The sequence below is a fragment of the Haemorhous mexicanus genome, chromosome 31 (assembly GCF_027477595.1).
Source record: "Haemorhous mexicanus isolate bHaeMex1 chromosome 31, bHaeMex1.pri, whole genome shotgun sequence".
NCBI classification, from domain to species: domain Eukaryota; kingdom Metazoa; phylum Chordata; class Aves; order Passeriformes; family Fringillidae; genus Haemorhous; species Haemorhous mexicanus.
Genome location: NC_082371.1, coordinates 2,940,128 through 2,967,847, shown reverse-complemented (window position 1 = coordinate 2,967,847; position 27,720 = coordinate 2,940,128). Strand labels below are relative to the sequence as shown.

At 62.3% G+C, this 27,720-nt stretch overlaps 2 protein-coding genes and 1 long non-coding RNA gene across 16 annotated transcripts; 1 reads left to right on the top strand and 2 right to left on the bottom strand.

Moving 5' to 3' along the window:
• Positions 1 to 736: 736 nt before the first annotated feature.
• Positions 737 to 12,592, bottom strand: SDHC (succinate dehydrogenase complex subunit C). Of its 14 annotated transcripts, none has more exons than XR_009489851.1 (9): positions 12,503 to 12,592; positions 12,131 to 12,187; positions 10,585 to 10,686; positions 9,052 to 9,113; positions 8,218 to 8,247; positions 7,363 to 7,411; positions 7,054 to 7,259; positions 1,609 to 2,150; positions 737 to 1,463 (listed from the first exon to the last, which is right to left on the bottom strand). XR_009489851.1 is itself a non-coding variant. In XM_059871415.1 (7 exons), the coding sequence occupies exons 1-7, from the start codon at positions 12,520 to 12,522 to the stop codon at positions 2,046 to 2,048; spliced, it is 612 nt and encodes a 203-aa protein (XP_059727398.1). In that variant the 5' UTR covers positions 12,523 to 12,592; the 3' UTR covers positions 1,902 to 2,045. The 14 variants fall into 14 exon arrangements, 7 of the variants coding, with proteins under 7 accessions (XP_059727398.1, XP_059727402.1, XP_059727399.1 ...); XR_009489852.1 differs by having other exon boundaries at positions 737 to 1,029; positions 1,616 to 2,150; XR_009489856.1 differs by having other exon boundaries at positions 7,096 to 7,259.
• A 3,870-nt stretch (positions 12,593 to 16,462) lies between these two features.
• MPZ (myelin protein zero) lies at positions 16,463 to 24,107 on the top strand. Its single transcript, XM_059871414.1, is given in 6 exon segments — positions 16,463 to 16,617; positions 17,825 to 17,991; positions 19,484 to 19,697; positions 20,892 to 21,027; positions 22,824 to 22,884; positions 22,987 to 24,107. Coding segments are annotated over 6 exon segments (927 nt in total). The 5' UTR covers positions 16,463 to 16,559; the 3' UTR covers positions 23,278 to 24,107.
• Positions 24,108 to 25,517: 1,410 nt separating this feature from the next.
• Positions 25,518 to 26,503, bottom strand: LOC132340417 (uncharacterized). Its single transcript, XR_009489858.1, has 3 exons — positions 26,478 to 26,503; positions 26,055 to 26,109; positions 25,518 to 25,618 (listed from the first exon to the last, which is right to left on the bottom strand). It is a non-coding gene; the product is annotated as an uncharacterized LOC132340417 (long non-coding RNA).
• Between the last annotated feature and the right edge of the window lie 1,217 nt (positions 26,504 to 27,720).

The window sequence follows — 27,720 nt, the reverse complement described above, 5'->3', positions numbered from 1 at the left end:
CACCCCAAACCCCAAACCCCAAACCCCAAACCCCAAACCCCAAACCCCAAACCCCAAACCCCACACCTGACCCCAAACCCCACACCCCAAACCCGACCCCAAACCCCCAAACCCCAAACCCAACCCCAAACCCCAAATCTGACCCCAAACCCGACCCCAAACCCCAAACCCGGCCCCAAACCCCAAACCCCGCCCCAAACCCCACCCCAAACCCCAAACCCCAAACCCCAAACCCCAAACCCGACCCCAAACCCCAAACCCCACCCCAAACCCCAAACCCCGCCCCAAACCCCAAACCCCACCCCAAACCCTGCCCCAAACCCCACCCCAAAACCCCAAACCCCAAACCCCACCCCAAAGCCCACACCTGACCCCAAACCCCAAACCCCAAACCCCAAACCCCAAACCCGACCACAAACCCCAAACCCCAAACCCCAAACCCCAAACCCCAAATCCGACCCCAAACCGGACCCCAAACCCCAAACCCCACCCCAAACCCCACCCCAAACCCCAAACCCCAAACCCCACCCCAAACCCCAAACCCCAAACCCCAAACCCCAAACCCCAAACCCGACCCCAAACCCCAAACCCCAAACCCGGCCCCAAGCCCCCCCGGGCTCGCCCCTCTCCTGCAGGAACCGCAGATTTTGGGGTTTTTCCCTCGCTGGGGAGCAGCAATTCCCCAAATCCCAGAAAATCCCAATCCTGGCTGAGGGACAGGGAGGGGACACGGGGCTGGAGGATCAGAGCTGCTTTATTCCCCAGGGGACAGGTGACACCGCCTGGGGTGACACCGCCTGGGGTGACACCGCCTGGGGTGACACCGCCTGGGGTGACACCGCCTGGGGTGACAGCGCCTGGGGTGACAATCCCCTCCCCAGCACGAAACCAGGACGTTCCCACTGGCAGGAGGCTCCAAAATTGGGATTTCACCCCAAAATGAGCTGAACATGGAATTCCCACGGGGTTGGGGACCCCCGGGGTGACAGCAGGGTGACAGCGGGGTGGCACCGAGATGTCACCTGTCACCTACCCCTGTGGGGCGCTGCCTCCCCACTGGCAGGAGGCTCCAAAATTGGGATTTCACCCCAAAATGGGCTGAACATGGAATTCCCACGGGGTTTGGGACCCCCGGGGTGACACCGGGGTGACAGCGGGGTGGCACCGAGATGTCACCTGTCACTTACCCCTGTGGGGCGCTGCCTCCCCACTGGCAGGAGGCTCCAAAATTGGGATTTCACCCCAAAATGGGCTGAACATGGAATTCCCACGGGGTTTGGGACCCCCGGGGTGACACCGGGGTGACAGCGGGGTGGCACCGAGATGTCACCTGTCACCCAGCCCCCATGGTGGCTCCAAAATTGGGATTTCACCCCAAAATGAGCTGAATCATGGAATTCCCACGGGGTTGGGGAGACCAGGGGTGACACCAGGGTGACAGCGGGGTGGCACTGAGATGTCACCTGTCACCCAGCCCCCATGGTGGCTCCAAACCCGGGATTTCACCCCAAAATGAGCTGAATCATGGAATTCCCACGGCGTTGAGGAGCCCCGGGGTGGCAGCAGGGTGACAGCGGGGGTGACAGCGGGGTGGCACCGAGATGTCACCTGTCACCCAGCCCTTGGTGGCTCCAAACCTGGGATTTCACCCCCGAAATGAGCTGAATCATGGAATTCCCACGGCGTTGAGGAGCCCCGGGGTGGCAGCGGGGTGGCACCGAGATGTCACCTGTCACCCACCCCCGTGGGGCGCTGCCTCAATGGAGCTCCTTGTCCCGCTGCGATCCCCGCCCCGGTGCCAATCCCACTCGTGGGGACACAGATCCCGCATTGTCCCGGCCTCGGGGACACGTGGGGACACTGGGGACACCGCTGGGGGACACCGCTGGGGACACCGCTGGGGGGAGGGGCAGCTCTGCTCATCCTGGGATTTTGGGGAGGGGGAGGGGAGGTGTCACCTTCCCCAGGGCGGGGGCGGCATTCCCGCCATTCCCGGGATGGCGGGGGACGCCCCGGGGCTGTCGCTGTCGCTGTCGCTGTCGCTGTCACAGCGCGGCCAGGCCGGCCGAGGAGAGCAGCGTCAGGGCCAGCACCAGCAGCCCCGACTGTGTCACCTGCGGCAGCCGCAGCCCCTTGCCCAGGTCCCAGGCCTGCGGAGACAGCGGGGGGACAGCGCTGTCACACTGTCCCCAGGGCCGGGGGACCTTCCCTCCGTGTCCCCCGCTCCCCTCCCCGCTCCCAGACCCTTCTTCCCGTTTTCCCTCCCATTTTTTTCCCATCCCATTCCCTCTTTCTCCCATTTTCTCTCCCCCTCCCCATCCCCTCTCCCCTTCCCCACTCCTCTCCCCCTTCCCATCCCCTTTTTTCCCAATTCCTCTCCCCCTTCCCACCCCTTTCCCAATTCCTCTCCCCCTTCCCACCCCTTTTTTCCCATCTCCTCTCCCTTTCCGATCCCCTTTTCCCATTCCCTCTCCCCCTATTCCACCCCTTTTTCCCACTCCTCTCCCTGTTCCCATCCCCTTTTCCCATTCCCTCTCCCCTTTTTTCCCCACCCCTTTTTCCCAATTCCTCTCCCATTTCCCATCCCCTTCCCTCTCCCCTTCCCAATTCCCTCCCCTTTTCCCATTTCCTCTCCCCCTTCCCACCCCTTTCCCAATTCCTCTCCCCCTTTTCCACCCCCTTTTCCCCATTAACTCTCCCCCTTTCCCATCCCCTTTCCCAATTTCTCACCCCCTCATTTCTCATTCCCACTCCCCATCCCAATCCCACCCCAAATTTCCCAATCCTCTCCCCTTTCACATTCCCCTTTTCCCACCCCTTTTTTCCCCAATTCCACTCCCCAATTCCCATCCCCTTTCCCATTTCTCACCCCCTCTTTTCCCATTCCCTCTCCCCCTTCCCAGTTCCCACCCCTTTTTTCCCATTTCCTCTCCCTCTTTCCATCCCCTTCTTCCCATTTCCTCTCCCCCTTCCCATTTCCCACCCCTTTTTTCCCAATTCCTCTCCCATTTCCCATCCCCTTTCCCATTTTCTCTCCTCTTTTTCCACCCCTTTTTTCCCCTTTCTCATCCCCCTTTCTCCCATTCCCTCTCCCCTTTCCCACCCCTAATTCCCAATTCTCTCCCTCTTCCAACCTCTTTTCCCATTTTCTCTCCCCCTTTCCCCAACCCTTTTTTCCCAATTCCTCTCCCCTTTCCCATCCCCTTTCCCATTCCCTCTCCCCTTTCCCATCCCCTTCCCCATTTTCTCTCCCCCTTTTTCCCAATTCCTCTCCCCTTTTTCCACCCCTTTTTTCCCATTCCTCTCCCCATTTCCCATCCCCTTTCCCATTTTCTCTCTCTTTCTCCCATTCCCTCTCCCCTTCCATTTCCCACCCCTTTTCCCCCATTTCCTCTCCCCTTTTCCCACCCCTTTTTCCCAATTCCTCTCCCTCTTTCCATCCCCTTTCCCATTCCCTCTCCCCCTTCCCAATTCCCATCCCTTTCTCCCATTTCCTCTCCCATTTCTCATCCCCCTTTTTCCCAATTCCTCTCCCCTTTCCCACCCCTTTATTCCCAATTTCTCTCCCTCTTTCCATCCTCTTTTTCCCATTTTCTCTCCCCCTTTTCCCCACCCCTTTTTTCCCAATTCCTCTCCCCTTTCTCATTCCCCTTTTTCCCACCCCTTTTTTCCCAATCCCTCTCCCATTTCCCATCCCCTTTCCCATTTTCTCTCCCCTTTTTCCCACCCCTTTTTTCCCAATTCCTCTCCCCATTTCCCATCCCCTTTCCCATTTTCTCACCCCCTTTTTCTCATTCCCTCTCCCCCTTCCCAATTCCCACCCCTTTTTTCCCATTTCCTCTCCCTCTTTCCATCCCCTTCTTCCCATTCCCTCTCCCCCTTCCCATTTCCCACCCTTTTTTTCCCAATTCCTCTCCCATTTCCCATCCCCTTTTTCCCATCCCCTCTCCCCTTTTTCCCACCCCTTTTTTCCCAATTCCTCTCCCCTTTCCCATCCCCTTTCCCTCTCCCCCTTCCCAATTCCCACCCCCTTTTTTCCCAATTCCTCTCCTCTTTCCATCCCCTTCCCCATTCCCTCTCCCCCTTCCCAATTCCTCTCCCCTTTCCCAATTCCTCTCCCCTTTTTCCCACCCCTTTTTTCCCATTCCCTCTCCCTGTTTTCCCCATCCCCTTCCCCCTTTTTCCCGTCCTTTCCCCTCTCCCCTTTCCTTTCCCACTTCCATCCCAGTTATCCCACTCCCTCCTATCCCAGTCCCTGCTCCCTTCCCACTCCCCCTTCCAGCCCTTCTCCCCTCATTCCACCCACTCTCCACACTCCCATTCCCATTCCCACCATTCCCATCATTCCCATTCCCATTTTTCCCACTATTCCCATTCCCACTCTCCCCATTCCCATTATTCCCACCATTCCCATCATTCCCATTTCCCATTCCCACCATTCCCATCATTCCCATTCCCATTACTCCAACCATTCCCATTCCCATTCCCACCATTCCCATTCCCACCATTCCCATTCTCACCATTCCCATTCCCATTATTCCCATTATTCCCATTCCCACCATTCCCATTCCCATTCCCACCATTGCCATTCCCATTCCCATTCCCACCATTCCCATTCCCACCATTCCCATTCCCATTCCCACCATTCCCATTCCCATTCCCATTCCCACCATTCCCATTCCCATTCCCATTCCCATTCCCACCATTCCCACCATTCCCATTCCCAACATTCCCATTCCCATTCTCATTCCCACCATTCCCATTCCCAACATTCCCATTCCCATTCCCATTCCCACCATTCCCATTCCCACCATTCCCATTCCCACCACTCCCACCATTCCCATTCCCACCATTCCCATTCCCACCATTCCCATTCCCATTCCCACCATTCCCATTCCCACCATTCCCATTCCCACCATTCCCATTCCCATTCCCACCATTCCCACCATTCCCATTCCCACCATTCCCATTCCCACCATTCCCATTCCCACCATTCCCACCATTCCCACCATTCCCACCATTCCCATTCCCACCATTCCCACCATTCCCATTCCCATTCCCACTATTCCCACCATTCCCATTCCCACCATTCCCACTATTCCCATTCCCACCATTCCCATTCCCATTCCCATTCCCACCATTCCCACCATTCCCACTATTCCCATTCCCACCATTCCCATTTCCATTCCCATTCCCACCATTCCCATTCCCACCATTCCCATTATTCCCATTATTCCCATTCCCACCATTCCCATTCCCACCATTCCCATTATTCCCATTATTCCCATTCCCACCATTCCCATTTCCATTCCCATTCCCACCATTCCCATTCCCACCATTCCCATTATTCCCATTATTCCCATTCCCACCATTCCCATTCCCACCATTCCCATTATTCCCATTATTCCCATTATTCCCATTCCCATTCCCATTATTCCCACCATTCCCATTCCCATTCCCACCATTCCCATTCCCACCATTCCCATTATTCCCATTCCCATTCCCATTCCCACCATTCCCATTCCCACCATTCCCATTCCCATTCCCACCATTCCCCTCACATGGAATCCCCTCAGCCCCCCCAGGCCCCTCCGGGGTCGATCCCTCCCTGGGAATTCCACGGATCCGGAATTCCCAACCCCCCCCAGGCCTCCCCCACAGTCCCAGCTCCAACTGGGAGCACTGGGAGCACTGGGATGGGCCCCCAAAATCCCTCCCAACCTTTTGTGCCATTCCCAAAATTCCTCCCCGATCCTACAGGACCCAGGTGAGAGGGACACCTGGGCGCCACCCCAGTGTCACCTGCTGTCCCCAGAGGTCCCTCCAGGTGCACAATTCCCAATTCCACATTGGAATGGGTCCCCAAATCCCCTCCCAACCTTTTGTGCCATTCCCAAAATTCCTCCCTGATCCTACAGGACCCAGGTGAGAGGGACACCTGGGCGCCACCCCAGTGTCACCTGCTGTCCCCAGAGGTCCCTCCAGGTGCACAATTCCCAGTTCCACACTGGGATGGGCTCCCAAAATCCCTCCCAACCTTTTGAGCCATTCCCAAAATTCCTCCCTGATCCTACAGGACCCAGGTGAGAGGGACACCTCGGTGCCACCCCAGTGTCACCTGCTGTCCCCAAAGGTCCCTCCAGGTGCACAATTCCTCCCCATTGGAATGGGTCCCCAAATCCCCTCCAGCCATTCCCAACTTTTCGTGCCATTCCCAAAATTCCTCCCCTATCCCAAAACCCAGGTGGGGAGGACACCTCAGTGCCACCCCAGTGTCACCTGCTGTCCCCAGAGGGACACTCCAGGTGCACAATTCCTCCCCATTGGAATGGGTCCCCAAATCCCTCCCAACCTTTTGTGCCATTCCCAAAATTCCTCCCCAGTCTGAGGGACCCAGGTGAGAGGGACACCTCAGTGCCACCCCCAGTGTCACCTGCTGTCCCCAGAGGGACACTCCAGGTGCACAATTCCCAATTCCACATTGGAATGGGTCCCCAAAATTTTGAGCCATTCCCAAAATTCCTCCCTGATCCTACAGGACCCAGGTGGGGGGGACACCTGGGTGCCACCCCAGTGTCACCTGCTGTCCCCAGAGGTCCCTCCAGGTGCACAATTCCCAATTCCACACTGGGATGGGCTCCCAAAATCCCTCCCAACCTTTTGAGCCATTCCCAAAATTCCTCCCTGATCCTACAGGACCCAGGTGAGAGGGACACCTGGGTGCCACCCCAGTGTCACCTGCTGTCCCCAGAGGACCCTCCAGGTGCACAATTCCCAGTTCCACACTGGGATAAGCTCCCAAAATCCCTCCCAACCTTTTGAGCCATTCCCAAAATTCCTCCCCGATCCTACAGGACCCAGGTGAGAGGGACACCTGGGAGCCACCCCAGTGTCACCTGCTGTCCCCAAAGGCCCCTCCAGGTGCACAACTCCCAGTTCCACACTGGGATGGGCTCCCAAAATCCCTCCCAACCTTTTGAGCCATTCCCAAAATTCCTCTCCGATCCCAGGGACCCAGGTGAGAGGGACACCTTGGTGCCACCCCAGTGTCACCTGCTGTCCCCAGAGGCCCCTGCAGGTGCCCGAGGCCCTCACCAGGTGGCGCAGGCCGTTCCAGGTGTGGTAGCAGAAGGGCAGGGCCAGCAGGAACTTGGCCGAGCAGACGAGGGCGGGGCCCAGGCTCAGCCCCCCCACCTGGGCCAGGTAATGGGGGAAGGGCTCGGGGAGCAGCAGGGCGGCCACCGAGAACAGGGACACACCTGGGGACAGGGGGACACTCAGGGACACACCTGGGGGCAGGGGGACACTCAGGGACACACCTGGGGACAGGGGGGACACTCAGGGACACACCTGGGGACACACCTGGGGACAGGGACACACCTGGGGACAGCGGGGACACTCAGGGACACACCTGGGGACAGCGGGGACACTCAGGGACACACCTGGGGACACACCTGGGGACAGGGGGGACACTCAGGGACACACCTGGGGACAGGGGCACACCTGGGGACAGGGGGACACTCAGGGACACACCTGGGGACAGGGGCACACCTGGGGACAGGGGGGACACTCAGGGACACACCTGGGGACACACCTGGGGACAGGGACACACCTGGGGACAGGGGGACACTCAGGGACACACCTGGGGACAGCGGGGACACTCAGGGACACACCTGGGGACAGGGGGACACTCAGGGACACACCTGGGGACAGCAGGGACACTCAGGGACACACCTGGGGACAGGGGGGACACTCAGGGACACACCTGGGGACAGCGGGGGGACAGGGACACACCTGGGGACACACCTGGGGACAGGGGGACATTCAGGGACACACCTGGGGACAGTGGGGACACTCAGGGGCACACCTGGGGACAGCGGGGGGACAGGGACACACCTGGGGACACACCTGGGGACAGGGGGACACTCAGGGACACACCTGGGGACAGCGGGGACACTCAGGGGCACACCTGGGGACAGCGGGGGGACAGGGACACACCTGGGGACACACCTGGGGACAGGGGGACATTCAGGGACACACCTGGGGACAGCGGGGACACTCAGGGACACTCAGGGACACACCTGGGGACAGGGGGGACACTCAGGGACACACCTGGGGACAGCGGGGACACTCAGGGACACACCTGGGGACACACCTGGGGACAGGGGGGACACTCAGGGACACACCTGGGGACAGCAGGGACACTCAGGGACACACCTGGGGACACACCTGGGGACAGGGACACACCTGGGGACAGGGGGGGACACACTCAGGGACACACCTGGGGACAGCGGGGATGGGACACTCAGGGACACATCTGGGGACACACCTGGGGACAGCGGGGACACTCAGGGACACACCTGGGGACAGGGACACAGCTGGGGACGGGGGGGATGGGACACTCAGGGACACACCTGGGGACAGGGACACACCTGGGGACAGGGGGGGACACTAAGGGACACACCTGGGATTTTGGGGGATTTTGGGGGGGATTTGGGGGGGAATTTTGGGGTGGATGTGAGGTGGCTTTTGGGGGATTTTTGGGGAATTTTGGAGGGGATTTGGGGGATTTTGGAGGGGGATTTTGGAGGGGGATTTTGGAGGGGATTTGGGGGGGATGTCAGGTGGTTTGGGGGGGGGTTTTGGGGGGTTTTGGTGGGGATTTTGGACAGGATTTTGGGGTGGTTTTGAGGGATTCTGGTGGATTTTGGAGGGGGATTTTGGGGTATTTTGGGGGATTTTGGAGGGGATTTTGGAGGGGATTTTGGGAGATTTTTGGGGGATTTTGGGGGGATTTTGGAGGGGATTTTGGGAGATTTTTGGGGGATTTTGGGGGGATTTTGGGGTGGTTTTGAGGGATTCTGGTGGATTTTGGAGGGGATTTTGTGGGATTTTGTGGGGCTGGAGAAAGCAGAGCAGAGAATTCCCAGCAAACCCCCGAGCTGGGAATGGGGGAATCCGGGGGCTGTGGGAAGCCAGGGGTGTCCCCAGGTGTCCCCAGGTGTCCCCAGGTGTCCCCAGGTGTCCCCAGGTGTCCCCAGAGGCACCCACCGAGGCTGAGGGCGACGCCGGTGCCGCGGTGGGTGATGGACATGGCCATGGGCAGCGACCACCTGCAACAGAAATGGGGAGGGGGCTCTGGGGCATTGGGGGGCATTTGGGGCATTTGGGGCATTTGGGGCATTCTGGGGGGAATTCGGGGCATTTTGGGGGGGCATTTGGGGGGAATTTGGGGCATTTTGGGGGGAATTTGGGGCATCTTGGGAGGAATTTGGGGCATTTTGGGGGGGATTTGGGGCATTTTGGGAGGAATTTGGGGCATTTTGGGGGGCATTTGGGGCATTTTGGGGCATTTTGGGGTGCCCTAGGGGGAATTTGGGGGATTTGGGGGTGAATTTGGGGGATTTTTAGGGGGTCCTGGGGGGAATTTGGGGCATTTTGGGGTGGCCTAGGGGGAATTTGGGAGATTTTTGGGGTAAATTTGGGGGGAATCTGAGGCATTTTGAGGTGGCCTGGGGGGAATTTGGGGGATTTTTTGGGGGTCCTGGGGGGAATTTGGGGGATTTGGGGGGCATTTTGGGGGGAATTTGGGGCATTTTGGGGGAAATTTGGGGCATTTGGGGGGGAATTTGGGGCATTTGGGGCATTTTGGGGTGCCCTAGGGGGAATCTGGGGGATTTGGGGGTGAATTTGGGGGGAATTTGGGGGATTTGGGGGTGAATTTGGGGGGAATTTGGGGGATTTTTGGGGGTCCTGGGAAGAATTTGGGGCATTTTTTGGGGGTCCTGGGGGGAATTTGGGACATTTTGGGGTGGCCTAGGGGGAATTTGGGGATTTGGGGGTGGCCTGGGGTGAATTTGGGGGATTTGGGGGTGAATTTGGGGGGAATTTGGGGGATTTGGGGGTGAATTTGGGGGATTTGGGGGTGGCCTAGGGGGAATTTGGGAGATTTTTGGTGCATTTTGGGGGGAATTTGGGGCACTTTGAGGAGGCCTGAGGTGAATTTGGGAGATTTTTGGGGTAAATTTTGGGGGAATTTGGGGCATTTTGGGGGAATTTGGGGCATTTTGGGGTGCCCTAGGGGGAATTTGGGGGATTTGGGGGTGGCCTGGGGTGAATTTGGGGGATTTGGGGGTGAATTTGGGGGATCTTGGGGTGGCCTAGGGGGAATTTGGGGGAATTTGGGGTGGCCTGGGGTGAATTTGGGGTTCCCAGGGGTGATTTTTGGGGTGATTTTGGGGTTCCCTGTCTGGTTTTGGGGCAGTTTTGGGGTTCCCTGTCTGGTTTTGGGGCAGTTTTGAGGTGATTTTGGGCAGTTCTGGGGTGATTTGGGGTGATTTTGGGGTGTTTTGGGGTGATTTGGGTTGGTTTTGGGCAGTTTTGGGGTGATTTTGGGGTGTTTTGAGGCAGTTTTGGGGTGGTTTTGGGCATTTTGGGTTGGTTTTGGGCAGTTTTGGGGTGATTTGAGGTGATTTTGGGGTGTTTTGGGGTGGTTTTGGGCAGTTTTGGGCAGTTTTGGGGTGGTTTTGGGGTGATTTTGGGGTGTTTTGGGGTGATTTTGGGCAGTTTTGGGGTGTCCCTCACTTGTAGATGCTGACGTGGGGGGACAGGGGCCGCCCCGAGCGCTCGTTCCTCTCCCAGAACCTCCTCATCTCCTCGCGGGCCGTGGTGGCCATGGGGACAGCCCTGGGGCAGGGACAGGCACTGAACCCCACCCCAAACACCCCAAAAAACCCCAAACCCACCCCAAAAAACCCCAGAACCTCCTCATCTCCTCCCAAGCCATCGTGGCCATGGGGACAGGCCTGGGGCAGGGACAGGGACTGAAGCCGATCCCAAAAACCCCAAAAAACCCTAAATCCACCCCAAAAAACCCCTAAATCCACCCTAAACCCCTAAAAAACCCTAAATCCACCCCAAAAAACCCTTACATCCACCCTAAACCCCTAAAAAACCCTAAATCCACCCCAAAAAACCCTAAATACACCCCAAAAAAACCCTAAATTCACCCTAAACCCCTAAAAAACCCTAAATCCACCCCAAAAAACCCTAAATACACCCCAAAAAACCCTAAATCCACCATAAACCCCTAAAAAACCCTAAATCCACCCCAAAAAACCCCTTAAATCCACCCTAAACCCCTAAAAAACCCTAAATCCACCCCTAAAAAACCCTAAATCCACCCCAAAAAACCCTAAATCCACCCCAAAAAACCCCTAAATCCACCCTAAACCCCTAAAAAACCCTAAATCCACCCCTAAAAAACCCTAAATCCAGCCCAAAAAACCCTTACATCCACCCTAAACCCCTAAAAAACCCTAAATCCACCCCAAAAAAACCCTAAATCCACCCTAAACCCCTAAAAAACCCTAAATCCACCCCAAAAAACCCTAAATCCACCCCAAAAAACCCCTAAATCCACCCTAAACCCCTAAAAAACCCTAAATCCACCCCTAAAAAACCCTAAATCCAGCCCAAAAAACCCTTACATCCACCCTAAACCCCTAAAAAACCCTAAATCCACCCCAAAAAACCCCTAAATCCACCCTAAACCCCTAAAAAACCCTAAATCCACCCCAAAAAAAACCCTAAATCCACCCTAAACCCCTAAAAACCCCTAAATTCACCCCAAAAAAACCCTAAATCCACCCCAAAAAAACCCTAAATCTACCCCAAAACCACCCCAAAACCCCCAAATCCCATCCCAGTCCCTCCCAGTCCCATCCCAGTCCCTCCCAGTCCATTCCCAGTCCATCCCAGTCCCCCCCAGTCCATCCCAGTCCCATCCCAGTCCCATCCCAGTCCATCCCAGCCCATTCCCAGTCCATCCCAGTCCATCCCAGTCCATTCCCAGTCCATCCCAGTCCCCCCCAGTCCATCCCAGTCCCATCCCAGTCCGTCCCAGCCCATTCCCAGTCCATCCCAGTCCATTCCCAGTCCATCCCAGTCCCCCCCAGTCCATCCCAGTCCCATCCCAGTCCCCCCCAGTCCATCCCAGTCCCATCCCAGTCCCTCCTAATCCCTCCCAGTCCATCCCAATCCCATCCGAGTCCGTCCCAGTCCATTCCCAGTCCATCCCAGTCCATTCCCAGTCCATCCCAGTCCGTCCCAGTCCCTCCCAGTCTCTCACTGGTGCAGGGCGGGGCCGGGCCCCAGCCGGGCCAGGAGGCAGCGCCGCCCCAAACCCCTGGAAAAGAGAGAAAAAAAATTAGAAAAAATGGGAGACGGAGAGTGACACGGGGGTGACAAGGAGGGGACACGGAAGGGACACCGAGGGGACACGGAGGGGACACCGAGGGGACACGGGGCGGTCCCGCCGCAGTTCGGGGCTGGCCCGGCCCCGCGGCTCCCGGGCCGGAACCCAGAAACCGCCTCAGGCCGGGCCCGCCCCTCGCTGTCCCCCCGCTGTCCCCCCGCTGTCCCCTCGGTGTCCCCTCGGTGTCCCCAATGTCCCCAGTGTCCCCCGGCCTGTCCCGGGCCTGTCCCGGGCCCTCGGAGTCACCTCAGAGCCAGCGCCGCCATCTTGGAGCCGTCGCGCCGGAAGTGCCGTGACGCACTTCCGGTCCCGGCAACGGGCGGGATCGATGGCGGGGATCGATAACCGATATCGGTTATTGGTGTCGGTAGTGATACCGGTACTGGGATCGGTACTGATATCGGTTATTGGTATCGGTGCTGGGATGGTTATTGATATCGGTTATTGGGATCGATAACTGATATCGGTTATTGGTACTGGTATCGGTTATTGATATCGGTTATTGGGATCGATAACTGATATCGGTTATTGGTGTCGGTACTGATACCGGTACTGGGATCGGTACTGATATCGGTTATTGGTATCGGTGCTGGGATGGTTATTGATATCGGTTATTGGGATCGATAACTGATATCGGTTATTGGTACTGGTATCGGTTATTGATATCGGTTATTGGGATCGATAACTGGTATCGGTTATTGGTATCGGTGCTGGGATCGGTTATTGGTATCGGTTATTGATATCGGTACTGATATCAGTTATTGGTATCGGTTATTGGGATCGATAACCGATATCGGTTATTGGTGTCGGTATTGATACCTGTTATTGATATTGGTTATTGATATCGGTATTGGGATCGGTATTGATATCGGTATTGATATCGGTACTGGGATAGATAACTGATATCGGTTATTGATATCGGCATTGATATCCATATGGGGATCAATAACCGATATCGGTTATTGGGATGGGTATTGATATCGGTTATTGATATCGGTATTGGGACAGGTACTGGGATCGATAACCGATATCCGTTATTGGTATTGATACTGATATCAGTATTGATATCGGTACTGGGATTGATAACTGATATTGGTTATTGATATCGGTACTGGGATCGATAACCGATATCGGTATTGATATCGGCACTGATACCGGTACTGGGATCGGTATCGATATCGGTATTGATCCCGGTCATTGATATCGGTATTGGGATCGATAACTGATATCGGTATTGATATCGGCACTGGGATCGGTCATTGATATCGGTACGGGAATCGATAACCGATATCGGTTATTGATATCGGCACTGATACCTGTACTGGGATCGGTATTGATATCGGGATTGGGATCGATAACTGATATTGGTTATTGATATTGGTATTGATATCGGTTATTGATATCGGTATTTATATAAGTTATTGATATCCGTACTGGGATCGATAACTGATCTAGGTTATTGATATCGGTACTGGAATAGGTAACTGATATCGGTATTGATATCTGTATTGATATCGGTACTGGGATCGATAACTGATATCGGTTATTGATATCGGTACTGGGATCAATAACTGATCTAGGTTATTGATATCGGTACTGGGATAGGTAACTGATATCGTTATTGATATCTGTATTGATATCGGTACTGGGATCGATAACTGATATCGGTTATTGATATCGGTACTGGGATCGATAACTGATCTAGGTTATTGATATCGGTACTGGGATAGGTAACTGATGTCGGTTATTGATATTGGCATTGATATCGGTTATTGATATCGGTACTGGGATCGATAACTGGTATCGGTATTGATATCGGTACTGGGATCAGTTATTGATATCGCTATTGATCCCGGTCATTGATATCGGTACAGGGATTGATAACTGATATCAGATCCATTATCGATCCCTGTTATCGATCCCAGTATTGATCCCTGTTATCAATTTCATTATCGATCCCTGTTATCCTCCCCCGAGCAAACCCCTCTCTGCAGTTTTTCCCCCAAATCCCCCCAAAATTCCCCCAAATCCCCCCAAAATTCCCCCAAAATTCCCCCAAACCCACCCAAATCCCCCAAAATCCCCCAAACCCCCCTAAATCCCCCCAAATCCCCCCAAATCCCCCCAAAATTCCCCCAAAATTCCCCCCAAATCCCCCCAAATCCCCCCAAAATTCCCCCAAATTCCCCCAAACCCACCCAAATCCCTAAACCCCCCCAAAACCCTCCAAACCCCCCAAAAATTCCCCCGAAAATCCCAAATCCCCCCAAAATCCCCCCAAATCCCCCCAAAATCCCCCCAAATCCCCCCAAAATTCCCCCAAATTCCCCCCAAATTCCCCCAAAATTCCCCCAAATCCCCCAAATTCCCCCAAACCCCCCCAAACCCCCCTAAATTCCCCCAAATCCCCCCAAAATTCCCCCAAATCCCCCCCAAATCCCCCCAAAATCCCCCCAAAATTCCCCCAAATTCCCCCAAACCCACCCAAATCCCCTAAACCCCCCCAAAACCCTCCAAACCCCCCAAAAATTCCCCCGAAAATCCCAAATCCCCCCAAAATTCCCCCAAACCCCCCCAAAATCCCCCCAAACCCACCCAAATCCCCTAAACCCCCCCAAATTCCCCAAAACCCCCCAAAAATTCCCCCAAAATTCCCCCAAACCCCCCCAAAATCCCCCAACCCCCCCCGCCCTGCCCCAGCTGCGAGCACCGGGTCCCCCCGCCCGTCCCCTCCATGTCCCCCCCCTCTGTCCCCCCCATGTCCCCCCAATGTCCCCCTGTGTCCCCTCCCTGTCCCCTCCATGTCCTCCCCCTGTCCCCTCTCTGTCCCCCCCATGTCCCCCCAATGTCCCCCTGTGTCCCCTCCCTGTCCCCTCCATGTCACCCCCCGGTGTCCCCTCTCTATCCCCCCCCGTGTCCCCCCCATGTCCCCCCCATGTCCCCCCCCCTCTGTCCCCTCTCTGTCCCCCCCATGTCCCCCCAATGTCCCCCTGTGTCCCCTCCCTGTCCCCTCCATGTCCCCCCCAATGTCCCCCTGTGTCCCCTTCGTGTCCCCTCATGCCCCCCCATATCCCCTCCATGTCCCTCCGTGTCCCCCCATGTCTCCCCCATGTCCCCCACTCTCCCCACTCTGTCCCCCCCATGTCCCTTCCTCTGTCCCCTCTCTATCTCCTCCCTGTCCCCCCGTGTCCCCCCCGTGTCCCCCCCATGTCCCCCCCATGTCCCCCACCTCTGTCCCCTCTCTGTCCCCCCGTGTCCCCCCCATGTCCCCTCTCTGTCCCCCCCCATGTCCTCCCTCTGTCCCCTCCCTGTCCCCTCCATGTCCCTCCTGTCCCCCCCATGTCCCCCCCCATGTCCCCCCCTGTCCCCCTCTGTCCCCCTCTGTCCCCTCTCTATCCCCCCCGTGTCCCCCCGTGTCCTCCCCATGTCCCCCCACTCTGTCCCCTCTCTATCCCCCCCATGTCCCCACCATGTCCCCTCCATGTCCCCCCTCTGTCCCCTCCCTGTCCCCCCCCATGTCCCCTCTCTGTCCTCCCCATGTCCCCCCCCTCTGTCCCCTCTCTGTCCCCCCCATGTCCCCCCCCGTCCCCTCTCTATCCCCTCCATGTCCCCACCTCTGTCCCCTCTCTATCCCCCCCATGTCCCCCCCGTGTCCCCCCCTGTCCCCCTCTGTCCCCCCCCCGTCCCCTCTCTATCCCCTCCATGTCCCCTCCATGTCCCCCCGGTGTCCCCTCTCTATCCCCCCCGTGTCCCCCCATGTCCCCCCGGTGTCCCCTCTCTATCCCCCCCGTGTCCCCCCCGTGTCCCCCCCATGTCCCCCCTCTGTCCCCTCTCTGTCCCCCCATGTCCCCTCTCTGTCCCCCCCCATGTCCCCCCCCGTCCCCTCTCTATCCCCCCCATGTCCCCTCCATGTCCCCCCCATGTCCCCCCGGTGTCCCCTCTCTATCCCCCCCATGTCACCCCCCGGTGTCCCCTCTCTATCCCCCCCGTGTCCCCCCCGTGTCCCCCCCATGTCCCCCCGGTGTCCCCTCTCTATCCCCCCCGTGTCCCCCCCTGTCCCCGCTGTCCCCTCGGGCCACATTCCTGGTCCCCCCGCCCCCGCGGCGCGCGGGAATGCGGCCGGACAAAGGCCACCAGTGTCCCCGTCCCCCTCGCCACCCTCGGTGTCCCTCGGTGTCCCTCAATGTCGCCTTTGAGCGGGGTCCCCGCGGCCCGGCCCCCCCGCGCCCATTGGCCGGGATTTGGGGACAGGGCCACCCTTAAACCGCGTCCCCGCCGCTGTCCCCTCCGTGTCACCGCCACCATGTCCCCGAGGGCCACCCGCCGCCTCCTCCTCGTGGCCGGGCTCGTGGCGGCGCTGGGTGAGCTTGGGGACAAGGGACAGTCCCCAAAAAGGGGGTGGCGGGGGGGGACAGGAGCGGTTTGGGGGTGGCGGGGATTCACGCGCGGCTTGGGGACTGTCACCGAGCCTTGGGGATTGTCACCAAACCTTGGGGACTGTCACCTCGGCTTGGGGATTGTCACCTGGGCTTGGGGAGTGTCACCGAACCTTGGGGACTGCCACCGAGCCTTGGGGATTGTCACCTGGGCTTAGGGATTGTCACCTGGGCTTGGGGACTGTCACCGCCACCTGGGGACTGCCACCGAGCCTTGGGGATTGTCACCTGGGCTTGGGAATTGTCACCTGGGCTTGGGGACTGCCACCTCGCCTTGGGGAGTGTCACCGCCACTTGGGGACTGTCACCTCGCCTTGGGGATTGTCACCGAGCCTTGGGGATTGTCACCAGGGCTTGGGGACTGCCACCGAGCCTTGGGGAGTGTCACCGCCACTTGGGGACTGTCACCGAGCCTTGGGGACTGTCCCCGCTGCTGGCGGGTGACATTGGAGCTGGCGGCAACCTGGGGACAAGTGGGGGTGGCGGCCACGAGGGTCCCGGTCGTTGTCACCTCCCTGGGGACAGCTGGGGGTGGCGGCCAGGAGGGTCCCAGAGCTGTCACCTTCTTGGGGACAGGTGCAGGGGGTGCCACACCCAGCCCTGCTGGTGTCACTGAGCGGTGGCACTTGTCACCTCCTTGGGGACATGTCGGGGAGGAGGGGCTCTGGGTGGCTGCAAGGACAGTCCCAGGGCTGTCACCTCCCTGGGGACAGCTGGGGGTGGCTGCAAGGACAGTCCCAGGGCTGTCACCTCCCTGGGGACAGCTGGGGGTGGCTGCAAGGACAGTCCCAGGGCTGTCACCTCCCTGGGGACAGCTGGGAGGTGCCACACCCAGCCCCGCTGGTGTCACCGGCGCGCACAGAGGGTCCCCATTGTCACCTCCCCGCGGGCGCTGCGTGCCAGCCCCGCCCGTGTCACCGGGCACCGGCACACTGTCCCCTCCGTGCCACCCCTGGCGACAGCGGTGCCACCACTCCGCTGTCCCCTCCGTGCCACCCCTGGCGACAGCAGTGCCGCCACTCCGCTGTCCCCTCGCAACCCTCGCGCTCCCTTCGGTGGCAGCTCGGTGACACCGCCGGGCTGCGGTGGCAGCTCGGGGACGCCGCCGGGGCTGACGGCTCTGTGTCGCCAGGAGTGTCGCCGGTGTCCCCAATCCACGTGTACACTCAGCGGGAGGTCTATGGCACCGTGGGCTCGCGTGTCACCCTGTCCTGCAGCTTCTGGTCCAGCGAGTGGATCTCGGAGGACATTTCCATCACCTGGCACTTCCAGGCCGAGGGCTCCCGCGACAGCATCTCCGTCAGTGTCCCCCGTGTCCCCGCGGTGTCCCCAAGCCGCCCCCGTTGTCCCCGCGGTGTCCCCAGCCCGTCCCTGTTGTCCCCGCCCCGCCCCCAGCCCCGGTGTCGCCTTCCCTGAGGGTGACACGGTGTCTTCTTGCTCCGTGGTGGCACTGGGGTGTCCCCAAGATGTCCCCACGGTGTGCACAACCCGTACCCACGGTCACCGCGGCGACACCGTGTCCCCTCACACAGTGGTGGCAGCGGGGTGTCCCCAAGGTGTCCCCGTGTCCCAGTGCCAGCCTCAGCAGGTGGGCACATCACTGTCCCCGCAGTGTCCCCACAGTGTCCCAGTCCCATCCCTGCGGGTGTCACCGTGTCCCCTCACACCGCGGTGGCACTGCAGTGTCCCCACAGTGTCCCCTTGTCCCCGTCCCAACCCTGCGGGTGTCACCGTGTCCCCTCACACCACGGTGGCACTGCAGTGTCCCCACAGTGTCCCAGTCCCATCCCTGCGGGTGTCACCGTGTCCCCTCACACCGCGGTGGCACAGAAGTGTCCCCGTGTCCCAGTCCCATCCCTGCGGGTGTCACCGTGTCCCCTCACACCGCGGTGGCACTGCAGTGTCCCCATGTCCCCGTTCCATCCCTGCGGGTGTCACCTTGTCACCTCACACCGCGGTGGCACTGAAGTGTCCCCGTGTCCCAGTCCCATCCCTGCGGGTGTCACCGTGTCCCCTCACACCGCGGTGGCACTGCAGTGTCCCCACAGTGTCCCCGTGTCCCCGTCCCATCCCTGCGGGTGTCACCGTGTCCCCTCACACCGCGGTGGCACTGCAGTGTCCCCACAGTGTCCCCGTGTCCCATCCCTGCGGGTGTCACCGTGTCCCCTCACACCGCGGTGGCACTGCAGTGTCCCCGTGTCCCCGTCCCATCCCTGCGGGTGTCACCGTGTCCCCTCACACCGCGGTGGCACTGAAGTGTCCCCGTGTCCCCGTCCCAACCCTGCGGGTGTCACCGTGTCCCCTCACACCGCGGTGGCACTGCAGTGTCCCCACAGTGTCCCCGTCCCATCCCTGCGGGTGTCACCGTGTCCCCTCACACCGCGGTGGCACTGCAGTGTCCCCGTGTCCCAGTGCCATCCCTGCGGGTGTCACCGTGTCCCCTCACACCGCGGTGGCACTGCAGTGTCCCCGTGTCCCAGTCCCATCCCTGCGGGTGTCACCGTGTCCCCTCACACCGCGGTGGCACTGAAGTGTCCCCGTGTCCCAGTCCCATCCCTGCGGGTGTCACCGTGTCCCCTCACACCGCGGTGGCACTGCAGTGTCCCCACAGTGTCCCCGTGTCCCAGCCCCGCCCCTGCGGGTGCCACCCTCCCCCCTCGGTGGCACCTTGGGGACACCACCAGCACCTCCCTCACTCTCCCAACCCCGCGCCCCGCTGTCCCCTCTGTCACCGCCCACCCGCGGCTGGCTGTCACCCCGGGTGACCTCGGTGTCGCCGTCACCGTCGCAGATCTTCCACTACGCCAAGGGCCAGCCCTACATCGACGACGTGGGGACATTCAAGGAGCGCATGGAGTGGGCGGGGAACCCGCGGCGCCGCGACGGCTCCATCGTCATCCACAGCCTGGAGCCCAGCGACAATGGCACCTTCACGTGCGACGTCAAGAACCCGCCCGACATCGTGGGCAAGTCCTCGCAGGTCACCCTCTACGTGCTGGAGAAAGGTGCGCGACACCGCTGTCACCTCCCGCAGGGCTGGGGGTGGCGGGGACACTAGGGCGGTGTCGCCTCCCTGATCCTCGGGGGTGGCGGGGACATCGGGCCGGTGTCACCTCCCTGATCCTCGGTGGTGGCGGGGACACTGGGCCGGTGTCACCTCCCGGAGGGCTGGGGGTGGCGGGGACACTAGGGCGGTGTCACCTCTCTGATCCTCGGGGGTGGCGGGGACATCGGGCCGGTGTCACCTCACTGATCCTCGGTGGTGGCGGGGACACTAGGGCGGTGTCGCCTCCCTGATCCTCGTTGGTGGCGGGGACATCGGGCCGGTGTCACCTCCCTGATCCTCGCTGGTGGCGGGGACATCGGGCCGGTGTCACCTCCCTGATCCTCGTTGGTGGCGGGGACATCGGGCCGGTGTCACCTCCCTGATCCTCGTTGGTGGCGGGGACATCGGGCCGGTGTCACCTCCCTGATCCTCGGTGGTGGCGGGGACATCGGGCCGGTGTCACCTCCCTGATTCCCGCTGCTGGCAGGGACACTGAGGTGGTGTCACCGCCCCGGACCCTGCTGCTGCTGGCGGGGACACGGGGCTGGTGTCGCCTCCCGGAGCCCTGGGGATGGCGGGGACAGCGGGCCGGTGCCACCTCCCTGATCCCCACTACTGGCGGTGACACGGTGCTGCTGTCACCTCCCGGACCCTGCTGCTGGTGGGGACACGGGGCTGCTGTCACCTGCCTGCTCCTCCACTGCTGGCGGTGACACCTGGCTGATGTCACCTCCCCGATCCCCACTGCTGGCGGTGACACCTTGCTGCTGTCACCTCCACTGGTGGCCGGTGTCACCTCCCTGCTCCTCCACTGTTAGGGGTGACACGGTGCCACTGTCCCCTCCCTGCTGCCGGAGGGTCTCACGGTGTCACGGTCCCCGCGGTGCCACCCACATCTGGGGGGTGACACGGTGTCGCTGTCCCCGCGGTGCCACCCACATCTGGGGGGTGACACGGTGTGCCTGTCCCAGCAGTGCCACCCACATCCGGGGGGTGACACGGTGTCGCTGTCCCCGCAGTGCCACCCACTGCCGGGGGGTGACACGGTGTCGCTGTCCCCGCAGTGCCACCCACATCTGAGGGTGACACAGTGTCGCTGTCCCCGCAGTGCCACCCACATCTGGGGGGTGACACGGTGTCGCTGTCCCCGCAGTGCCACCCCGTTACGGTGTCGTGCTGGGCTCCGTTATCGGCGGGACGCTGCTCTTGGTGGCCGCGCTGGTGGCCCTGGGCTACGGCACCCGCTACTGCTGGCGGCGGCGCCAGGCGGCTCTGCAGCGGCGGCTGAGGTGAGCCGCGACCCCTCCCCAAACCGCGACCCCTCCCCAAAACGCGACCCCCCCCCCCCAAACCGCGACCCCCCCCCAAACCGCGACCCCCCCCCCCCAAACCGGGACCACCGGGGCTGAAATTCCGCCATCCCGAGCCGCGACCCCTCCCCAAACCGGGACTACCGAGGGCTGCGATTTCCGCGACCCCTCCCCAAACGGGACCACCGGGGCTGAAATTCCGCCCCTCCGAGCCGCGACCCCTCCCCAAACCGGGACCCCTCCCCAAACCGCGACCCCCCCCCCCAAACAGGACCCTCCCCAAACCGGGACCACCGGGGTTGAAATTCCGCCATCCCGAGCCGCGACCCCTCCCCAAACCGGGACTACCGAGGGCTGCGATTTCCGCGACCCCTCCCCAAACGGGACCCTCCCCAAATCGGGGGCTGCAATTTCCGTGACCCCTCCCCAAACCGAGACCCCTCCCCAAACCGCGACCCCCCCCCCAAACAGGACCCTCCCCAAACCGGGACCACCGGGGCTGCAATTTCCGCTGTCCCGAGCCGCGACCCCTCCCCAAACCGGGACTACCGAGGGCTGCGATTTCCGCGACCCCTCCCCAAACGGGACCCTCCCCAAATCGGGGGCTGCAATTTCCGTGACCCCTCCCCAAACCGAGACCCCTCCCCAAACCGCGACCCCTCCCCAAACCGGGACCCTACCCAAACCGGGACCACCGGGGTTGAAATTCCACCATCCCGGGCTGCGACCCCTCCCCAAACCGGGTCCACACGGGGGCAGCGATTTCCGCGACCCCTCCCCAAACGGGACCCTCCCCAAATCGGGGGCTGCAATTTCCGTGACCCCTCCCCAAACGGGACCACCGGGGCTGAAATTCCGCCGCTCCGAGCCGCGACCCCTCCCCAAACCGGGACCCCTCCCCAAACCGCGACCCCCCCCCCCACACAGGACCCTCCCCAAACCGGGACCACCGGGGCTGCAATTTCCGCTGTCCGGTGCCGCGACCCCTCCCCAAACGGGGACCACCGGGGCTAAAATTCCACCATCCCGGGCTGCGACCCCTCCCCAAACCGCGACCCTCCCCAAACCGAGGGTACCGGGGGCTGCAATTCCTCCTTCTTGAGCCGCGACCCCTCCCCAAACCGGGACCACCGCAGCTGAAATTCCACCATCCCGGGCTGCGACCCCTCCCCAAACCGGGGCCACACGGGGGCTGCGATTTCCGCGACCCCTCCCCAAACCGAGACCCCTCCCCAAACCGCGACCCCCCCCCCAAACAGGACCCTCCCCAAACCGGGACCACCGGGGCTGCAATTTCTGCTGTCCAAGCCGCGACCCCTCCCCAAACGGGGACCACCGGGGCTAAAATTCCACCATCCCGGGCTGCGACCCCTCCCCAAACCGCGACCCTCCCCAAACCGAGGGTACCGGGGGCTGCAATTCCTCCTTCCTGAGCCGCGACCCCTCCCCAAACCGGGGCCACCGGGGCACCAATTCCGCCGTCCCGAACCGCGACCCCTCCCCAAACCGGGGCCACCGGGGCTGCGATTTCCGCGACCCCTCCCCAAACCGGGACCACCGGGGCACCAATTCCGCCGTCCCGAACCGCGACCCCTCCCCAAACCGGGACCACCGGGGCTGTGATTTCCGCGACCCCTCCCCACACCGGGGGTCCCGGGGGTGAATCCCGCCGTCCCGAGCCCCTCCTTCCCGCCACACCGGGGGTCCCGGGGGTCCGTCCCGCCGTCCCGAGCCTCTTTTTCCCCTTTTTCCCCCTTTTTTCCCCCAAACCCCAGCGCCATGGAGAAGGGGAAGCTGCAGCGCTCGGGCAAGGACGGCTCCAAGCGCAGCCGGCAGGTGAGCGCCGAGCGGGGCGGGGGGCACGGCGGGCTGTCCCCCCTGTCCCCCCGGTCCCCAGGCTCGCCGGGGGCTGCGGGTGAAGCCCCCCTGTCCCCGCAGGCCCCCGTGCTCTACGCCATGCTGGACCACGGCCGCAGCGCCAAGAAAGCCAAGGGCGGCGCGGGCGACTCGCGCAAGGATAGGAAATAGCGGTTAGCGGGCAGGGAGGGACCCCCGGGGGCGGGCGGGGCCGTGGGGGACCCCCGGCCCCCCAAAGTCATCATGACCATCGAGATGGAGCTGCGGGGGGAGCCCCAGGCCGCGCCCCCGCCCGCCGCCCGCTCCCCGAGCCGGGGCAGCCTCAAGAGCGCCCTGCTGAGCATCATCAAACCCAACTCGGGGGGCTCCTGATGGACCCCCCCCGGCCCCGGCCGCGGCCCCTCCGGGCTCGGGACCCGGCGAGGAGCGGGGTGTGGTCCTCGCCTCGGGTCCCCCGGCCTTGAGGACAGCGCTGGGGACAAGCGCGGGTCCCCCCCCGGCCCACCTCGGTCGCTCCCTGCCCGGCTCCGGGCGGGATTTCCCCCCTGGAACGCAAACCCGGCGGATTTGGGGTCGGTCCCCCCTCCCCGGGGACCTGCGGGGTCCCCGCGGGGCCGTGTCCCCGCCGCCTGTCCCCTCCCCGAGCTCGGGGGGGGGGGTTTCCCTGCCCCGCAATTTCGCTCCTTTTCTGGCCGTTTTCTCGTCTCTCCCCGCGACCGACCCCAAATGACGTCGAGGGGTGGCCCCCGCCCCTTTGTCCCCTTTGTCCCCTCCTGTCCCCGCATTAACCCCCGCGCCCCGTAACCCCCGGGACCCCCCCCAAACCGGCCGGAGCCCCGTGGTGGGGGCGAGGCTGCGGCCGGCCTGGGGGAGCCGCCCGGGCCCCCGGACGCGTTTTGTACCCCCTGTCCCTGTCCCTGTCCCCTCCCTGTCCCCGTGGTGCCATTAATAAAACTGACATCTCCGGGAGCCCCGTGTCCCCCCCCGGCTGTCACTGTCACTGCCACTGTCCCCACTCCGTGGCTGAGCTCACCCCCACACCACGGGGACGTCGCTGTCACCCTCAGCGGGGAGGTGACACTTCGAGGGTGACCTGGTGGCACCCCAGAGTCCCCTCTCAACCAGGAGGGGCTGTCCCCGATGCCACCGCCTTAGCGCCACCTCCCTGCCACCCGCTGTTAATTAAAGCCGGCTGTAATTAACACAGAGGCCAAGACTCGGGGGGGAGGGGTGGGCGGGGGTCCCCTCGTGGGGGTGGGGGGGGGGGTGACTGTCACCTCCTCTCGCTGCGGCTGGGAGTGGGGGGGGAGGGAAAGACCCCGGCCCCGACCCCGTGGGGGCACTTGGGGCAGGGAGCAGGGCGGGAACGGGGAGGGAGCGGCCCGCGGTACCCCCCCGGTGCCCCCCCCCGGTGCCCCCCGGTGCCCCCCCGGTGTCCCCCGGTGCCCCCCCGGTGCCGTTGTCCTTTCCCTAATAAGTCAGCGCAGCCCGACCCCGCCGTGTCCCCTGGGCCCTGCCCCGGGGCCGCCGCCGCTGTTTTTCTTTCCAAGGAGTTATTTCTGCACCGGATCGCGGCATTGCCGGGCCCTGCGAACCCCCCCGAGCCCCCCAAACCCGGCTGTGGGCCCCCCAAAATTGGGCTACAAACCCCCCCTAAATCCGCCGGCAAACCCCCCCAAAAACCCGGCTGTGGGACCCCCAAAACCCGGCTGTGGGACCCCCAAAATTCGACTGTGGGACCCCCAAAACCGGCTGTGGGACCCCCAAAACCCGGCTGTGGGACCCCCAAAACCCGGCTGTGAACCCCCCAAAATTCGGCCGTGGGACCCCCAAAACCCGGCTGTGAACCCCCCAAATTTCGGCTGTGGGACCCCCAAAACCCGGCTGTGAACCCCTCAAAATTCGGCGGTGAAACCCCCAAAATTCGGCTGAAATCCCCCCAAAATTCGGCTGAGATCCCCCCCAAACCTCCCAGTGGGGACCCCTCCCCAAATTCCCCCGAGCTCCCAGCGCAGCCTCCTCTTCCTCACGCTTTATTCTTTGCCAAAAGCACCTCGCGGGGCGGGGGGGGACAGTGACAGTGACAGTGACAGGAGGGTGGGGAGGGGGCGGTGACGGTGACAGAAAGGTGGGGAGGGGGCGGTGACGGTGATAGGAGGGTGGGGAGCCCCGATTTCCTGGGCTGGGGGCTGCAGCGGGACCGGTCCCCCCGGCCCCGGGGGACACCGGGCGTGTCCCTCGTTTGGGGACACCGGCGTGTCCCCAGCGCCACCACAGGACAGGGAAATGGGGGTTCCCATGGAAAATGGGGGCTCCCAAGAAAGCGGGGGGGCTCCACGCCGCCCCCTCCCCACGGGCCACCTCCCCGGGGGGGACACCCGGCTGTGTCCCCCCCGTGTCACTCGCGGTCCCCGCACCGGGCAGGGAAGGGCCGAGCCCCCCCCGGGAGCTGCCCGCGGGGGTCCCCACGGGGGTCGGGGGTCCCGGGAGGGTCCGCACGGGGGTCGGGGGTCCCGGGACCCCCTCAGGGCCGCGGCTCCTCCCGGCGCTGCCGGGAGCGGCGGAAGCGGCCCTGGATGGCGAGAGCGGCGCGCTCCGTCTCGGGCGCGCTCAGGTCGATGTCGATCTCCTCCTCCTCCTCCTCTTCCTCCTTCTTGGGCTCAGCCTTGGCTGCCGGGAGGGGACACGGGACGGGGACACGCTTGGGGACAGCCTGGCACCGGCAGATCGACCGTGGGGACACTCTGGGGGACACCCTGGCACCCCCCTGGGGACAAGGGACAGCCTGGCACCCCCAGACTGACCATGGGGACACTCAGGGGGACACTCTGCCACCAACTCGGGGGACAAGGGACAGCCTGGCACCCTCAGACTGACCATGGGGACACTCAAGGGGACACCCTGCCACCCCCCCGGGGGACACGGGACACCAAGACCCCTCCCAGGGGGACACCCCGACACCTCCGAGGGGACAGGGGAAGGACAGAGCAGGTCCCCAAATGCACCCAGGTGCCACCCCCCGCAAGGACGGGGACAATCGGGAGACCCTGGGGTCTGAGGGGACAGCGGGGTCGCGAGAGGGGACAGCGGTGACAGAGGGGACAGAGGGGACAGCGATCCCGCGCCCCACCTGTGCCGGGGGTCCTCACCTTGCTGCTGCCCACCGGGGGCCTCCGCCGCGGAGGGGGGGGCGTGGGGGCTGCGCTGCGGAGAGAGGGGACCCGGCGGGTGACACAGGGTCCCCCCATTGTCCCCAGGGTGCCCCCATTGTCCCCAGAGTCCCCCCATTATCCCCGGGGGTCCCCCAACCCCCAGCCCGAGTGGGGCTCACGGTGGCTGCGCTGAGAAGAGAGGAGGGCCCAGGGGGACGGGGGAGGTGACAGCGGTGGCCCGGAGTCCCCAAAGTGTCCCCTCGCCCCGCGGCCCCCCCGCTCCCCGGGGCGCAGCGTCCCGGCCCCGCTCCCGCTCCCCGCCCGGCTCGGTGCTGAGAGCCCCGGGGAAAGGGGCAGACTCCCCTCTCCGGTGTCCCCCGGTGTCCCCCGGTGTCCCCCGGTGTCCCCCGGTGTCCCCACCTCGCTCATCCCGCCCGCTGCCGCCGCCGCTCCGAGTGCGGGACCGGCGCTGCCGCCGCCGCCTTTATAGGGCGGGGTTTGAGTGACAGCCGAGAGCAGCCAATGGGGAGCGGGGGTGGGGCCGAGATGGGACACGCCCACAAGGGCGGCTTCCCCACCCCCGCTCCAGGAGCGACGGACCCGGGGGGACACTGGGGACATTGGGGGGGGCATTGGGGACATTGGGGACATTGGGGGGCACTGGGGACATTGGGGACACAGGGGGGCACTGGGGACATGGGGACATTGGGGGGACATTGGGGGGACACTGGGGACATTGGGGGGGCATTGGGGACATTGGGGACATGAGGGGGCACTGGGGACATTGGGGGGACATTGGGGAGACTGGGGACATTGGGGGGAACATGGGGACATTGGGGGGACATTGGGGACACAGGGGGCACTGGGGACATTGGAGACATGAGGAGGACGCTGGGGACATGAGGGGGACATTGGGGACATTGGGGACACAGGGGGACACAGGGGGCACTGGGGACATTGGGGACATTGGGGGCACAGGGGGGACATTGGGGACATTGGGGACATTGGGGGACATTGGGGGGACACTGGGGACATTGGGGACATTGGGGACATTGGGGACACAGGGGGGCACTGGGGACATGGAGGGACATTGGGGGGGACATTGGGGGACATGGGGACATTGGGGACATGAGGGGGACACTGGGGGCATGGGGGGAACATGGGGACATTGGGGGGGACATTGGGGACATTGGGGGGACATTGGGGACATTGGGGACACAGGGGAGCACTGGGGGGCACTGGGGACATGGGGACATTGGGGGGACATTGCGGGGACATGGGGAATTGGGGACATGAGGGGGACACTGGGGACATGGGGGGACATTGGGGACATGAGGGGGACATTGGGGACATTGGGGACACAGTGGGGCACTGGGGACATTGGAGACATTGGGACATTGGGGACATTGGGGGGCATTGGGGGGCATTGGGGACATTGGGGACGTGGGGACATTGGGGACATTGGGGACACAGGGGGCCATCGGGGGGCATTGGGGACATTGGGGGGGACATGGGGACATGGGGACATTGGGGGGCATTGGGACATTGGGACACGGGGGACCTGGAGGACACAGGGGGATACTGGGGACATGGGGACACAGGGACATGGGGGGACACTGGGGACATTGAGGACATTGGGGACACGAGGGGACACAGAGGAGTG

Coding starts and splice junctions, on each gene's coding strand:
- SDHC (XM_059871415.1), bottom strand. CDS start 12,522: ATGGCGGCGCTGGCTCTGAG. Junction 10,687..12,130: donor CCCGGCCCCGCCCTGCACCA/GTGAGAGACTGG, acceptor TCCCTGCCCCAG/GGCTGTCCCCATGGCCACCA. Junction 2,151..7,053: donor GGGGCCTCTGGGGACAGCAG/GTGACACTGGGG, acceptor CTGTCTCCGCAG/GCCTGGGACCTGGGCAAGGG.